The 14,712-nt window shown below is 53.6% G+C and overlaps 1 protein-coding gene across 7 annotated transcripts in view; it reads right to left on the bottom strand.

Moving 5' to 3' along the window:
• The window catches only part of NTRK3 (neurotrophic receptor tyrosine kinase 3), a 464,920-nt gene that overhangs the window by 302,229 nt on the left and 147,979 nt on the right, over positions 1–14,712 (bottom strand). For all 7 annotated transcript variants that reach the window (XM_053223581.1, XM_053223582.1, XM_027068007.2 and 4 more), the window contains 2 exons: positions 4,754–4,828; positions 2,849–2,920 (listed from right to left, as the gene is read on the bottom strand). In XM_053223581.1, coding sequence (XP_053079556.1) covers positions 2,849–2,920; positions 4,754–4,782 — 101 coding nt within the window. In that variant the 5' untranslated portion in view covers positions 4,783–4,828. The remainder of the gene's footprint in view (positions 1–2,848; positions 2,921–4,753; positions 4,829–14,712) is intronic.

Raw genomic sequence — 14,712 nt, 5'->3', positions numbered from 1 at the left:
GAAAAACCTGAAGCAGTCAAGAAAAGGTGGTCAGTCACTCATAAACCTTGAAGTAGGACACAAGAGTCCTCCTCTCCAGCCTCCTTCGTGACACACAACTTGGCCTCAACATCATTGGTTCATTTTTCTGCCCTGAAGAAGAAGCAGACCCTGAGTGATGCAACAGCAGCTTAGAAGTGGGGGGGGGGGGGGGGGGGGGGGACAGAGCCAATCAGGACAATTTAGATAACTTGACATCAGTACACAGGGTGATGATTTCACTTCCTGCTTCTTATTCCGTACAGAGGAGACAAGAAAAGACTTCTCAGCCATCACCTAAAAAAAAAAAAAGAAAAAGAAAAAAGCCGCCAAGCCAGGGCTCGGCAATTAGTGTTGGAGTAAGTGATCATCTTGTGATTGCTCAGCTGGGGCCCAAGACTTGTAACTGCATTCAGAGTACAGAAATAGAAGATGCTGCAAGGGAGCAGAGAAACCTGGCCCGTTTGCCAGGAGAAAAATGTCCTGAAGCTGCTGGGAAATTCACTCACTTGGGATCGGGGGTGTGTCCTCATTAAGTGGGAAAAGTTCACCAATAAGCCCATCGATGAAGTCCACCTCCTTCACTCCTCTGTGGAGTGTCCACTGTAGCTTCCTCTCGACAGGTGCTAAATCTCTCATACCAAGCTAAGCATCCCAACTGGCCTCTGATGTACAGCCAGGCCCAAATTGGGGGTAGATTGATCGTAGCCCATCCTTCTTGCCAACAGCAAGCACTTTGGCAAAAGCTGCCCGATGCTACCAGGAGAAAACAGGGCCCGAGGTCATGGGCAGGCTCCCAGTTATCAACAGAACCACTCCAACCAGACCCGTTCTGCCCACCAAACCTTGGGACTCTTACAAGCCCCACAAGCCTGTCACGGCCACCACCCAACAGACCCCAGATCATCCCCAAGGAGACCATGGGTCACACCTTTCTTGCAGGATCTCAAGGGTAAGTCAAAGGAATGTTCCAGTACATTGCACTTCAGAGATGCACCCCTGCTCCCATTTCTGGGGCCCAAAGAAAACTGAGAGATCCCAAAGCCCCCTCGATTTTCCTGAGAGCTGCAGGTAACCCAATGCCTTAGAAGTCTCTAGGGCATAAGCACCCGGCCTCTGTCCTCTCCCATGTTGACAGCTTCCCTCCCCCAAGTGTGACTACCACAAACTGGTACTCCATGTGCCATATTCTGCGCATGGAGATGTTCTGTTTGGCCCGTGGGGTAGAGGGGTTTTGTCTTCAGTTGCCAGCATTTAAAACTTGAGTGGTTTCGCTGGACCTCCAACTCTTTTTGAAAAAACAGTAAGTCTGGCAACGCGAGGCCCCCACCCCCACGCAACAGCAGCATCACCTGGCTGCCCCTTCAGAGGGGACATGTGGTCCCCTGCCTCCACCGTCCCCACGTGACCTGCCATGGGTGGTTAACTTTGTGAACTTTGAACGAGTTAGCATGAAAAGAAAGACTTCTCGGAGGTCAAAAGCTTCTTCCCCTGGGATATTTTACATTGAAATTCAAATCCCCAATAAAATAAACACCTGGAGCATCTGGTCCAAGGCCCTCCTCTGGTTCCAGCTACACCTCCAGCTGCAAAGAACACACATGAGGAGAATCTCACCACAGATGCTAGACTAGGATAAGGGGCAACAGCTAAATGGGACATTTGGAAAGGAGGTCTCGTCCCCCACAGCTAATATGTCAGGGCCTGAGCAAGGGCCTTGCAGCATGCCAGTTCCAGATGGAGAAAAGAAAGGTGAGCACCAAGCAAGGGTGGCCATAACTGGTGTGTGTGTGTGTGTGTGTGTGTGTGTGTGTGTGTGTGTGTATTCACTGATTACTTACTATGTGCTTGAGAAAGCACACAGAGGAACAGAGGGTGAGGCCAGGACCTCCAAAGGGAACCACCCCCACCACCACAATCCTCCATGGTCTCTTCTTTTTCCCTTCCTCCCTTCCCGCCACTTTCTGAGAGCTTCCTCTGGATGTTCTGCCTCTTCAGAGGACACTCCTATCCAGCAGACTGCCCTCCTCTCATCAAATGCAAAATGCCTCAGCCAGTACAACTCTCCTGTGGCCAAAGGAAAGATTCACCTGCGCGTCACTGCTCCATTTTCTCCCCAAATACAACAGACTCCTGCCTCTCCACCTGGTTCCTGCCGAATCTCTACCCTCTCAGGAACGTGCCCAGTGGATGTCCAAGGTGGCCACAGGTCTAACCAGAGCCAACCCTGGGGAGGCCCTTCCGCCATCAGACATGGAAGGCAGAGGGAAAGAAGGGGTGGAGGGAGGTACAGACAAGAATCTCACCCAGAGCCATGCGACCCGCAAACTGTCCCAGACAAAGCTGTGTGACCTCTTATGCAGGGGTCTCCATTCTCCGAGCCCTTCTCCACGGAACCCAGAGCCTATTCAGACACAACACTTGGTCTGCCCCTGCCTTCCCTCTTTTTCCAGCCCCACCTCAGCACACAGCCGCACATGCACACACACACACACACTCGGACCTACAAATGCTCTCAGAAGCATAGCGTTCACATCACAGATAAGTGGAATATCTTATTTACATTCCCATCAAATTGCAAATGAAAGACAAACAAACTTGGGAGTCAGGAGACTTTCCCCCTCCAAGCCCTGGTTTAGGCTTTTCCTTCTGACAGGAACCTTAGAGGTCCTCAAATCCCAAACCCTCACTGTAGGAGGTAAAGCTGGAGGCCCAGGGCACACAGTGACAAGGCCAGGCCCAGACCTCAGGTCTCCAATTCCGCCGCCCAGCACTCTCCTGCCACGCGCCCCCTCCGGCTCCCTGCAGCCCAGGTCCCAGCTCTACTCACATATAGCGCAAGTGAGGGTTCTTGGCAAAGGCTCTGGGCTGGATGCTCCGAAGTCCTGAGTTCTTGATGGTCCTGGAGAGAGAGAAAAACAGGGTCAGCAGAGCCTACAGAGCACCGGGACGTCTGCTCCCAGCTGAGCTGACAGAAGGTCGCACCAAGGCTGCGCCTGCAGCCGCCCCTGTGAACTGAATGCATTTCCTCATCTGCCAGCATCACCAGGGGCCCAGGGGATGGTATCTGGACTCACACCCCACCGGGACCCGGGAGAGGGATCCGGATGTGCCCGCAGCAGTCGGCAAGCAGGTAACGACAACCGGTCTCCTCCTCAAGAATCGGGTCCAGTGACTGTCCCTACTCCCTCTCCAACCCCAAGTGCCCCAGAGCCACTAACACCTAGAGTCAGAAGGAGGTGGCTGGGAATGTGGCACTTTGGGGGGGTACCATCAGTCAACCACAGGGTTGAGGCAAGAACACTAGTCTGGAGACCTGGGTTCAGGTCCTGCCCTGAAACCCTAGCTACTGGTGAGACCACAGAACACCCTTGCTTTCTAGGCTGAGAGGAAATGGGGGAGGGGGAGGGCGTGGCCTCTGAAGGCCAGGACATCCCCCAAGTAGGTGGTACTGACTCTACTAAAAGAGAAACAATGGAGCAAAGTGCAGAGGAGAGCTGGCAGTGCCCAGCACCCCTCCGCAGCCCCCCACCCCCCTCCCACCTGTGACCCCACCCAGCCCTGGGGCAGTCTGACATCCCCCTACCCCCATCCCCACCCATGACTTCCCAGCGACCCCACCCAGCCCTGGAGGCAGCCTGACATCCCTCCCACCACACACCCACCCATCACCCACCCGTGACCCCACCCAGCCCTGGGGCAGCCTGACATCCCCCTACCCCCATACCCACCCATCACTCCACCCGTGACCCCACCCAGCCCAGGAGGCAGTCTGACATCCCCCTACCCCCATCCCCACCCATGACTTCCCAGCAACCCCACCCAGCCCTGGAGGCAGCCTGACATCCCTCCCACCACACACCCACCCATCACCCACCCGTGACCCCACCCAGCCCTGGGGCAGCCTGACATCCCCCTACCCCCATACCCACCCATCACTCCACCCGTGACCCCACCCAGCCCAGGAGGCAGTCTGACATCCCCCTACCCCCATCCCCACCCATGACTTCCCAGCGACCCCACCCAGCCCTGGAGGCAGCCTGACATCCCTCCCACCACACACCCACCCATCACCCACCCGTGACCCACCAGCCCTGGGCAGCCTGACATCCCCTACCCCATACCCACCCTCACCCACCGTGACCCCACCCAGCCCTGGGGCAGCCTGACATCCCCCTACCCCCATCCCCACCCAAGACTTCCCAGCGACCCCACCCAGCCCAGGAGGCAACCTAACATCCCCCCCCCCACACCCATCCATCACTCCACCTGTGACCCCACCCAGCCCAGGAGGCAGCCTGACATCCCCCCCCCCATACCCACCCATCACCCCACCCGTGACCCCACCCAGCCCTGGGGCAGCCTGACATCCCCCTACCCCCATACCCACCCATCACTCCACCCGTGACCCCACCCAGCCCTGGGGCAGCCTGACATCCCCCTACCCCCATCCCCACCCAAGACTTCCCAGCGACCCCACCCAGCCCAGGAGGCAACCTAACATCCCCCCCCCCCACACCCATCCATCACTCCACCTGTGACCCCACCCAGCCCAGGAGGCAGCCTGACATCCCCCCCCCCCATACCCACCCATCACCCCACCAGTGACCCCACCCAGCCCTGGGGCAGCCTGACATCCCCCTACCCCCATCCCCACCCATGACTTCCCAGTGACCCCACCCAACCCTGGAGGCAGCCCAAAGCCCCCGCTGAGACGGAGACCAGGCACACTCACAGCTTCTGGAGGCCGGTGTAGAGCTCCATGTCCACTGCATTGAGCGTGTGCAGGCCCCGCCAGTTCTCTATGTGTCTGCGGGGGAGGAGGAAAGACAGGGTTCAGGTCGGCCGGGGTCCACAGGAAAGGTGCCGTCTTCAGAGCCAGAGAGACCCGGCTACGAATCCCGGATCGCCTACACACTAGCCAGGCCTTCTGCCAAGCGGCCAAGGGTCTCTGAGCCTCGGTTTCTCCCTCTGTGAGGGGCTATGCACACCACCTGCCTGAGGAGATCGTCACGGGACCCAGAGCACCTGGCCCAGGGACAACATTTAGTGTCCCCTCTCAGCTCCAGAAAGCTCTCCTTTTTTAAAGACTCGAAACTCGGCTTCCCGGTTGGGCTTCGTGACTTAGTTTCCCTTCTTCTAAGGACATGCTCATTTTCTTAGTGGTCCAGAAAGACAATACAAATGATACGGTTTTTAAAGGGGGGAGGGGGAGAGTGGCTGGACAGTGGGCATGGCTTTCGAGTGGAAGAGCCCAGGAGGAGCACACACCGGATTCAGGTCCCCCAGGGTCCAGACACTGACCGCCTCGTTTCGGTGACCCCAGCCTAACACATCTGGAGTTCAAGAACACTAATAGTTTGATTGGGCAGAACCAACTCCAGAAAGTGGACAGGCTGGGGACCAGGGAGGCGCCACGGCGTCACAAAAGGAAGTGAGACCAAGGAGCCCAGCTCCGGCTTCACCTCTGGGACCTAAGGACCGGTGGCCGTGAGCAAGAGATATGACCTTTCTGGGCCTCTTTTGTCTTCATGTGCAAAGGGAGAGGGTTTACACTAGATCAGCAGTTTCTCTCCTCACAAAGGTCTCCGCTTAGAACTTTCTCCCAAGGGACCTCATGTTTAAGGAGGCTTGCATGGAGCAGGCACACTACATTTACTAAGTAATAATTAATTCATCTTCTCCGATTTATTCATCGAAGATATAAATCACCATTAGCCAGAGCTTTTTATCGAAAGACATAAACCAGCACTAACTCGTCCAGTAGATAAGCTCCAACCCAAAGCAAAGGAACTGGGAAGTTCTGTAAGCACAGGAGGCTGGCCTGTCCTAAGTTTGATTCCTGTTCTTTTTTCTTTTTTTTTTGATATTGACCAAATGCCAGACACAAACATCCTCCAACTCAGCCATCCAACTACTGATTATTAAGACCCTTTCCAACTCTAGGGTTGTGCGAGAAATTACCATTCATACACCTCTCTGTCCCAAGGAGCTGCGAGGGGCCTCAGGGGAAGGCCCTCTGGGGCCCACCCACCCTCCTGGGATCTGATACTCCCCCCGCATTAGGGCCCCTGAGGTCAAAGTACCCTCTCAGCTCATCCCGCGACACCGCTATCCAAGGCGCACTGAGGCCAGAAAAGTGGCAGCCACCTTCCCCAGACACCTCCTTCCCGGCCCCGCCCCACCCGTGGCTCTTCCGTCTGCCATCAAGTAGAGCCAGAGCCAGGAAGGCCGCAGGGCGGCGGTGGCCAGGGCCTCTGGAAGCATTTCAAAGCCTCACAGTGACAAGGTGTGCAGAGAGCCCGTTTTGTACCACATTCTCTCGGGGTTCCTGCTGAGCAGCCAGACACACTGGCATCTGCTGGGGACATGGACCAGGTGGCCAGGTCGGGACCGAATTCCAACTCCAAAGTCCTCTCCCTGGAAGTCTCGCGGCCCCAGGGCAGTTTGCTGGGTCTGGTCCTGCCTGGGCAGGGACCCTGGCTCCGTTTAAGGTGAAAAGGAATACCAGAAGGAATAAAATGACCTGTGCCAGTGCCCCCCAGGTGTGTTCACTGGACCATCAGTCCAGGTAAATTCCCAAGTAGGTCACACTGTTCCTAAAGACAACCATTCATTCACAGGAGCCCAGCTGCAGGCCAGGATCTGCTCCCAACAAGCAGCTGTCAATCAACTGCTTAAATAAACGAAACCATTTTTCTTAGGCCACATTAGAAATCCGTAAATGTGTCTGTATTATGGTTGAGTTGGCAATCATCAGTGCAATCTAACACTTTGCCCTTCCTGGCCCTCACGGCCACACTTACCCTTATGGCCACACATTGACCCCTCCTCGACATAGGCACACACTGAGATATGGCAGTGCAATGGGTGAACTCTTTGGTGCAAAGCGTTCCCTGGTTACGAGGCGACGGCCCCTGCTTCCTCTGTTGGGTCTGAGTTTCCCTATAAGGGGGAAGAGCATTTTCACAGCCACGGGGCCACGGTGTGGTGAGGAGTCTAGGCTCTAGAGCCAGGTCAACAAAACCACAGCTGCAACAAAACCACATCCACTTGCCTCGAGCCAGGCTGCCAGGATACGGCCCGGCCCCGTCGCTGCCTCTGCCTATGTGACCCTGTCCAGGTTACTCCACCTGTCTGAGCTTCGGTTTCCTCATCTGTCAAACGGGGTAATAAAACACCTCCAGCATAAGAACGAGAAGTGGATGGAAAAGACGAGGTTAGAAGCCCCGTACGACAGCTCGGGACACACAGTAAGTCCTCGGGGAATGCTAGCCTGGATGGTTATTTTTAACCCTGTGCTTCGCTGAAGCTGAGAAGTCTTTTCAAGCTAAAAACGGCATCATCATGGTTCTGCTGGAAGTTGTCACTTCTCAGCAATCATTGATAAAAACTCCATGTGGCAGAAAAATGGAGGGGCAGTAAATCTGTCATTTATGACCTCCAGGAAAACTGTTCAAGCAGAAATTATGAACAGGTTCAGGGAATGCACAGCCGGCAGCTCGGAGCAGGTTCCGAGGGACGCGGGGGTGGCAAAGGTGCAGCCTGACATTTGTACATGACATGGGCCGGGCACCTGCCAAGTTCTCCTATGACTCACCGCTGGGAACAAGCCCCCGGCGGGCGGGGGGGGGGGGGGGGGGGGGTGGGGAGGTGGGGGGGGTGGGGAGGTGGGGGGGGTGGTCAGTTACGGTAACTATGCTGGCTGCCACGTGTTAAAAGTTTGAGTGGAAAAGGCAGGCTCTAAAAATAAAATAAATAAAAATATACAAATAAAAATACAATTAAAATAACAAATGGATAAACAGAGCAAATTTGGTTTGCTTTTGTTCATGGTAAATAGTAGTGACCTGGGCCTAGTACGATTGATTATATGTGGCTTCTTTTATTGTGGTTTTCTGGGCTTCCAGGATGTCTTCCCTGAGCGCTTATTTTACCTCTTGAAAAACTATCCATAATGATCATTTTTTAAAGGAAAGTGAGGCACTTGAACCTGTGCAGGGCAGTCACCAGTCACTGTGTTCCAGGGCCCCCCGCTGTGCCAGCCAATCCCTACGGAGGCATCCCAAGAGCCCACCTCACCGTGGGAAGAACTCCGAGCCCTGCCAGGAACACGAGTCAGTGGGACTACGAGACTCAGTGCTTGTCCGCTCCAGCACAGAGTATAGGGTGGTGGCTGGCCCTGAAGAGACCTGTAGCCTTGTGCTCAATCTGTGTGCTTCCATCATAAGCAGCGAGGGGTGGGGGCAGAAAGGAGGCAAGATGGTGGACTCTAGGCTCCCGTCCTGACTAAATTACCTCCAGGGGAGTCTTTTTATACCGTTGCTCTCAGCAGGAAGTGATTCTGCCCCCCCACCCCCAAGGAATATTTGGCAACGTCTGCAGACATTTCTGTCAGTCATGACTTGCCGGGGGTGGGGGGGGGGGGGGGCGGGGGACGGGCAGGGAATGATGCCAGCATCTAGTGGGCAGGGGCCAGACATGCTCCTAAATGTTCCACAAACACTCAGGACAACAAAGAATTATTGGCTCTAAATGTCCATATTGGGAAGCCCTGCTTCATTATAAAGGCTTCTGTCTTGAGATCACCATTGAAGAATGCATTCCACAGCTTAAAACAGCAACAACTTTGATAATGGCTGCTTTGCAGCAAATACTAAGGGGCCCCAGGCCAAAACCAGAAAGCTTGCCTCTAGGTCCCTGGGTCCAGGTGAGAGGAGAAAATCAAAAGCCATGGCTCCCAGACCCCCTCAAGTCAAGGGCATTACTTGAGGAAATAAGGGACTCTTTGGCACACTGGACCAGGGGCAGTTACACATCCCAGAAGCAATAACGGTCTCCTCTTGTCCGGCTCAGCCTGGAACCCACCAGCCAAGAGCTTTCTCCATCACTGAGAGTTCCTCTTCTGCATGGCTTAGTCCTGCATGGAAATGGGAGTGCTCTAGCCTGAGAATCAGCTCGGGGCCCTGTCCCTCCTCTGGGGCCACCGCCCTCCCTGGACACCCCAGAATCCCAACGCTTCGCCAAGAGCAAATGTGCAACACTCTTCCAGAGAGAAGGGAGGAAGTGAGGCTTCATTCATGATAAAGTTGAGCAACCAAGCCAGAGCCAGGCTTAGGGGAGCAGCTTGGAAAACCTCAGCGAGGTCTAGGTGAGCCTCTGTGGTCAAAGAACACGCTGCTGTCCGGTGGACTGGGGTTGGGCGTGTGCGTGGCCTCTTCAGGAGTAGAAGAAAAACTATCAGAAATGAAGTCACCCCCAGCAATTCACAACAACAGCATGCAGTCCTGAAATCAGACAGCTGCTTCACACCCATTCTGGGGATGAACTAGGGCACAAGCGAAATATTAATTAAGATATCCACAGAAAATATAAAAAGCCTTTGTGCTAGAATAAATCTGACTGTGCTTTTTGTACCATAGCTTTTTTTTTTTTTTCTTCCTTCTGTTTGGCTTGAGCCAATATGGAAATGAATTGGCAATCTCCAGGCACATAAAAATTAGATGGTACAGACTGTGTGGTCCATATTTTAATTAAAAACATGTCATGTGGATATGTTTAAGAGTTGTTTAGAATTCCAATATTTAAGTACTATACATAGAAAACTCTAGAACACGGACACATCTACCCCCCTTCCATCATGACGGGACTGAAGTTCATGCAAAGGCCAAGACAGGCCTGACAGAACTCTCCTCATCACCTGGACGTTGGGCAAGACAAGGGATTAGCTGGTGGCACAAGACAGCATCCTTCCTTCCTCTACACATGGCAGGCCGGTATTACCTCATTTCTGCAATCTTCTCTCTCTCCTCCCTTGCACTAAGACCGCTGTTATTTGCACTGGGATTTCTCACTGCTATTAATGATCTGTTCTTCATAACCAAATTTTCCGGACAACTAAATTTAAATGCAAAACCTCTGCATGTTCAACCTCCTTGCTAGATGTTTCTTTTTGCCCGAAAATGCATTACACACCTCCTTGACTTTTTAAGCAGAGGAGACAGAACATGACTTACATTTTCTTGATGATCTGGGATCATCATGACCAAGCTAACTAGTCTGCTGAGCTATAACACAGTGACACCTTCAGAGGTTCCTGAAGCATGCAGAATTTACACCTCTACCCAAATGGCCCTACCCGGACATGATTCCTAAGTCTTAATGGTGATTGTATCCATTTGCAGCAGCTTTCTGGCTCTTTCTTTGTTATCCGGCCGTGGGACATCACCCCTTAGACACCTCCCCGAGGTGTTGGCCTTTCCTCCCCTGAAACGCACTGCGACCGATCTGCTCCGCAGCCCCTTGGAGCACAGAGGTTGAGCGGTGGGCACCCTGGAGGCAGGGTGACCAGGAGCCAACACCCAGCTCTGGCACTTGGAAGATGTATGCTCCTGGGCCACTTACTCAAGGCTCTCCGGTCCTCAGTGTCCTCACAGGAAATCTGGCTGGTGTGAGAATTAGATGAGGCAAATGTCTTAGTCCCCAGTTCAGTGTCGACGCATAGCATCTGAGTGATTAACAGCTGATTCTATCACTACTGTTGGAACCACATAAGTAAAAGTAAATAGAATCTGAGTAAAGATCTAAGAGAATAGGGGCACCTGGGTGGCTCAGTCGGTAAAGCGTCCAACTTCGGCTCAGGTCGTGATCTCACAGTCCGTGGGTGCGAGCCCCAGGTCGGGCTCTGAGCTGTCAGCTCAGAGCCTGGAGTCTGCTTTGGATTCTGTGTCTCCCTCTCTTTCTGCCCTCCCCTGCTCGTACTCTGTCTCCCTCTCTCTCAAAAACAAGTAAACGTTAAAAAAAAAAAAAATCTAATTCTCCTGAACACATTGAGAAACAAAGTTTCCTGATTTGGAAAATTAAATGCTTGAGCTGTAAAAAAAAAAAAAAAAAAAAAAAAAAAAAAAAAAAAATCTAAGAAAATATAAAAAAAATAAACACACATGTGCATATGCATGTGTACACACACATGACTAGGTAGATGCTTGTCCCTATTTTCTTTGTTCCTAATCTCCTTTCTGGATAATTAAGGCGAACAGGTAAGTGAAGCATTCTTAGAGGTGTAGTCGATTGACATTTTCCTGGGGACACCTAAGTGGACACACTAATATCATGTTCCGTATATCCGCTCTGGGAGGTGTATCCTGGCAGGCGGCAGCTGAAACAGGCATTTCTCAGATGTTCCTGTATCCGAGTATTCCACTCCTCCAACACAGACCCTAAAAGCTTCAGCGAACAAGGCTGTGCACACCTGTCCCTTCTCGCCGGACGGTCCGGGTCAGACCTGAGGCCCCCACCCCCTTCTCCGAACCCTGACTCCAGGATGCGGGCCTGAAACGAAGTACGGAGTGGAGTACCTAGGGGAAGCCAGCCTGGGATTCCATTCCTTAACAAATCAGCACCAGAGCACACGCACGCACGGGCACGAGTACGTACGTCCGCACGCACGCACGCACAATCACAACGAATGTGCCGTGCATTTGACTCCGAAGCCTTGTAGGGCAGTAAGGAAATTGATTTGTTATCCAGGCATATTATGTCTAGTGATCCAGACAGAAGCATTAGCTTTCAATTATCTGATATGCTTAGCATCATAAACAAACCGTCTGGAGCAGGAGCTCTATGGCACTGAGGAACCAAGAGGGCTGGGGAGAGCCACACTGGATCACACCAGCCAAGTCACCAGGCTCTGTCTCCCTTGACAGCTGTCGGGGGGGGGGGGGGGGGGGGCGGGTACAAGACGCCTGGGGAGCTGGGCCTGAGAGCCTAGAGAGCTTTCTTGGGCTGGCAACCCCAGCATGCCAGCCCATTAGCGCACCAGCTCTCCGAGCAGCTGCACGCCAAGGACCACGGTGAACCAGCCCAGCATCTGGGACCCGCGGGACTGCAGAAAGGAACATTCAGACCGTGCCGGGAACAGATGGGAAACGACAGCATCTGTGTCGGCTTCCTGATCAACTCCAAAGCTCCTGCCAGGAACAGGGAACGTTTGTGCACACACCTGTGCTCTTCAGGTGCGGAGATGCTGCGTCTGCTAACGGGGAAAAGGACAAGGGCACACACCCTCTGCTACCCTGGCTAAGAAAAGGCCTCTCATCTGGCACTTGGCTGGTTCACTGGGGAATCTAAGCTGTCCTAGTTGCCCCCCCACCCCCTGCCTCGCCTGTGACCAGACTGGCCGGCCTCTCCCCAGTCTAACTGCTGCCGGCTGGGCAGGCAGGTGGGTGCAGGCTGGAGACCCCAGGATGCCCACACATCGGCACACGTGGAGCCGCACCTCTAAGCTGCAAACAGACACTGCCTCCTAACTGGCCTCCCTGATGTCACTCTTCCCCCTGACCAGTCTCTACCCCTGCACAGTCACACTCTCCCCCGATCCAAACCCTCCAACCGCTTTCCTTGGCTCTTACAACAAGATCGGAACACTGTGCCATGGCCCCGAGGCCCTGCATGAGCTGGCCACTGGCCGCTGGCCACTTCTATGGTCCCTTCCCCTAACACCTTCTCCTTGTTTTCTGGGCCCCTGCCCCCCTCTCCTGCCTGTATTTAAACACACCAGACTTATTCCCAGCCAGAACTTCCATGAAACACTCGTTGCGGTTCCTTCTAATCCCTCAGGGCTCCCTGCAAAGGTCACCTTCTCAGAGACGCCTGCTCTGACCCCTATGTGAGCTCACCCCCTCCTTTTCCCCGCCAGCTGCTCTCTGACACAAGCCCCTGTTCATGTCCTTCACAGCCCTTAATAACCATCTGTAATTGTCTTATTTGATTATTTGATTATGTGGCTGTCGTCAGTTGTCTATAGGCTAGAACTACGGCGCATGAGAACAGGGATCGTATCTGTCTTACTCACCACTCACTCACCTCCAGAATTTCAAATAAGGGCAGGTACCCCCGGGAAAGTACATACTCGGGAAGCCATCCAGGTTGGTGCCCAGCAGCCACCTCGTGCCTGGGGCCTGCCATAATCAGCACCCACACAGTCCCCACTCTGGACCCCTTGAGCATCCTGGAGCCCCCAGGTCGGACCCCACAGGCACCTTGAACTTGATCTCTGAACAGGGATGTGGCCCACGGCACACCATTCAACATCCCAGTTGACATCCTAGAGAATCACTACAGGGCCCAGAAATGGTCTCTGGAGGCCCCTGGACCAGATCTCAGGTCTGTTGCTCACCATCAGTGTCAGGAGAGGGACTTGAAGTGGGCAGGGCCCCCTCTCGCCAAACACAGGAGGAGATGAGGTGGGCTTTTGGCACCTTGGCACATCTTTTCCATCTTTCCCCTTCCTACATGACTTTGACTTTCACCAGATCAGTTTTCCGAGGGTACCGACCAGAAGTATGTGTCTCCAGTGACAACTGAGGGAAGGAATGAATGAATGAATGAATGGTGAATGAATGCATGCATGCATTAGGGAGCCCACAAAATGATCAACAATGTACTCAATGCTCCATCAGCTCCCCACGTAGACCTTCCCCTGCCCTCAACCCCTCTCACCTTCTCAAGGACTCATTCTCCTTGTCTCTCCCTCTCTTCTCTGTACCCTCACTTTCTCTCTACTAGATTTTTCCATCAGCATACAAACATGTTCTAGGAGAGCCCATTTCAAAGGAAAATCTCCTTCACTCCATGTCCTCCTCCAGTTACGAACCCATGTCATTACATCTCTTTACAGCCAATATTTTCAGAGAATCTGTCTACTCCCACGAGTGGGAGGAACCACTTCCCTCCTCACCTCCCCTGGATTCTCCATCCCAATTAGTCTTCTGCCCCCGCCACTCTACTGAAACTGCACTGCCAAGGTCACCAGTGATTTCCATGCTGGCAAATTCAGCAGACTCTTCTCTGCTGTCTGGTTACCCAATCTCTCAGGGGCATGTTACCCTGTTAATAACCACTCTTTCTTTCTTGAAACATTCTGTTCTCTACGGATTCCTTGACTCTCCTCTCTCCTGAGTTTCTTTCTCCTCCCCTGGCTACTTCTTCCTAGTGTCCTCTGCAGGGCCCATATTCCTTCTCTGATCCCAAAATGTTGGCGTCTCCCAGGTCTTGCCCCAGGGGCCCCCTTCGCCCCACCATGCCATGGTGATCTCGCCCACGTGCTGGCTCTGAACACCATCTATGCACTGAGAGCGCCCAAATGCATGTCTCTGGTCACACTTCCCCAGGCTCTTTCCTGATACATCAGTAGGTCCGACATCGGCCCTTGCTTTCCTCCCGCTTGGGCCTCTCCGTCCCAATAAACGGCAGTGGCATCACTCAGGTGTCTAAGCCAAACTTCCTCAGTGAGTGATCCTGCCCCTCCTGCATTTACTGCACCTGAGCAAGTCCACCTCCACGAGAGACATCAGCTCCATCCATCTCCCACCACCTCACCTGAGCCCAGGCCATCATCACCTCTCCCAAAGGCCACTGTCTCCAAGACAGGGCCACTGTTTCTATTCTGGCCTAAAAATCTGTCCTTCATTCAGAAGCTTGAATGAGCTTCTTGGAACATAAATCTGATCACGTCGCCCTCCCCCACTGTACCCACCCTCCAAAAACGGACCTCCAGTGGCTCCTCCCACACTTGGGGTGAAATCCAGACTCCACCACAGCCAGCAAGGCCCCACGTGTCTGGCTCAGGCATCTCCTTCCTCGGCTCAACCCAACCCTGTTCACTTAGTCTCACTGGTCTCCTTTCTGTTCTCC

This window comes from Acinonyx jubatus, chromosome B3, assembly GCF_027475565.1.
Source record: "Acinonyx jubatus isolate Ajub_Pintada_27869175 chromosome B3, VMU_Ajub_asm_v1.0, whole genome shotgun sequence".
Lineage (NCBI taxonomy): Eukaryota > Metazoa > Chordata > Mammalia > Carnivora > Felidae > Acinonyx > Acinonyx jubatus.
This window is presented reverse-complemented; position numbering and strand designations above follow the sequence as displayed.